General features: G+C 49.1%; 1 protein-coding gene across 1 annotated transcript; it reads right to left on the bottom strand.

The window, feature by feature from the left end:
- Positions 1-511: 511 nt before the first annotated feature.
- WHR41_09601 (uncharacterized protein) lies at positions 512-1,326 on the bottom strand (the record flags this gene model as incomplete). The annotated part of the gene is made up of 2 exons (XM_069378204.1): positions 512-1,048; positions 1,108-1,326. 2 exons carry the CDS (start codon positions 1,324-1,326, stop codon positions 512-514), a joined length of 756 nt encoding a protein of 251 aa, XP_069224764.1.
- Between the last annotated feature and the right edge of the window lie 297 nt (positions 1,327-1,623).

Genomic DNA, 1,623 nt, shown 5'->3' with positions numbered 1-1,623 from the left:
TGCTCCACACCGATAGACACGACGCTTTTGCCACCACACTGCGAGTCGCATAGAGAACAGAGGTCATCTAAGAACCTATGCCAGTCCGTTCGAGTGTCTGAATATGTATGCGTGATTCTCGCGTCCTTCGATTGCGGGTATGAGCCATGCTGGAGAAGACTTTGCAGGAACAAGCTGTCATATAGATCAGACGATACAATAGTGGCATCCTGGTCGATGTTCCGACTATCCTGTAAAGTAACCATTCTTGCTTTTTCTGATAAAGAAAAGCTTTGAGTCGACGTTGGAAGTGTACAAACTGGTGAGAGCAACTAAGACCGTTGCGCCGTTCCGAGGTCTGTGTGGTGTAATGACTGAGATGAGTTTTATACATAAGCTTGGTGCCCTTTGTGCGTGATTCGAGTGCTGATACGTATAGATCGAAGATGAATTTACATGGACATAAAGCAAGAAGTTTGTCTTTTCGCCTGCACCGCGTTTCTCATGTAAAAGAGCGAAGCCAATGCAAATCCTACACTGCAATTCCCAACGCATGACATGCTTCCTTGCTAGCTAAATGCTTTGCTTTTTTCTTGGTACTCGCTTCTCCTTCAAAGAAAGAGCCGTTCACTGATACGCGTGCTCGAAATTGAGACGGGTGCACCGGTGACGGCTCGATGTCGTATCTCGGTTCTCTCCCGATGGTGTCACCGTGCTCTTTGAGCGCCATGCTGTAGTATGCTAGCTGCCTATCACCAGCAATGTTTCTCGGTAACGGAGACACAGGGCCACCCACGTTGCTGTCCCGACGATCTGTGATGTACGATGCATTGGACCTATCAACGAGTCCTTCGGGTGGGATCGTGTCAGCCTGGATCAACGAATCCAAGCTTTGGACACTGCGATCATCGCCAATGTTCGCCAGAGCTCCTATAGCCACATAGTAGGCCCTCAACCCCGCAGCACGAGATGTCACAGCGCTGCTCCACAGGGGTCGGCCGGCAACATTATTGACAGCATTGAGCCGAGCTAGACAGGGAATCCTTGCGATATGCTTGCATAGCTCCAACTGCAGAAAGTTAAAAGCGCGTCCAATATTGTTTCAAAATATGGGATGCAGTCACTTACGTCCAGTTCATTCGAGGTGAGATCCATCTTGGCCTGACGTATCACGTCACTCGCCAATCGGAAAGCAAGTACCTGCTTGCCGTACCAGTAGAGAGCCTCCTCCTCTGGTGCACGTATGGCTTGCCCAGAAGAAAGGTGCTCAACGTTTGACTCGTTCGACAGACCACCCTCAGAGGGGGTAATAGGTCTTGCGTCATCGAGGATGAAAGGTGAAGACATGCTTAAATGGGTCGTGACTGGCGATAAGAGATGTTGGAACCTGTTTGACCAATTTGTACTTCATAAGTTGGTGGACTAGCGATACCTTTTATGTTGGTCCTCTTTTCGAAAGGGCCATACCACTGTAGTTTGTACGTGATCTCAATGCAAAGGACTGCTACGATGTCAGATGGATGATGAACGAAGTGTTAGCGACTGCATGAGAGAAACGTATCGAACGACGCCCAGACGTGTAGATCTTACTAGGGCTTCAAGCAATGCTACCCGAAGATCTCGTGGACACGGTACTGCGGTCAT

This window comes from Cladosporium halotolerans (genome assembly GCF_011745625.1).
Source record: "Cladosporium halotolerans strain TM138-S3 chromosome Unknown Sca361, whole genome shotgun sequence".
In the NCBI taxonomy this organism is placed as follows: domain Eukaryota; kingdom Fungi; phylum Ascomycota; class Dothideomycetes; order Cladosporiales; family Cladosporiaceae; genus Cladosporium; species Cladosporium halotolerans.
Note: the sequence above shows the minus strand (reverse complement) of the source record. Positions and strands in the feature narration are given on the sequence as shown.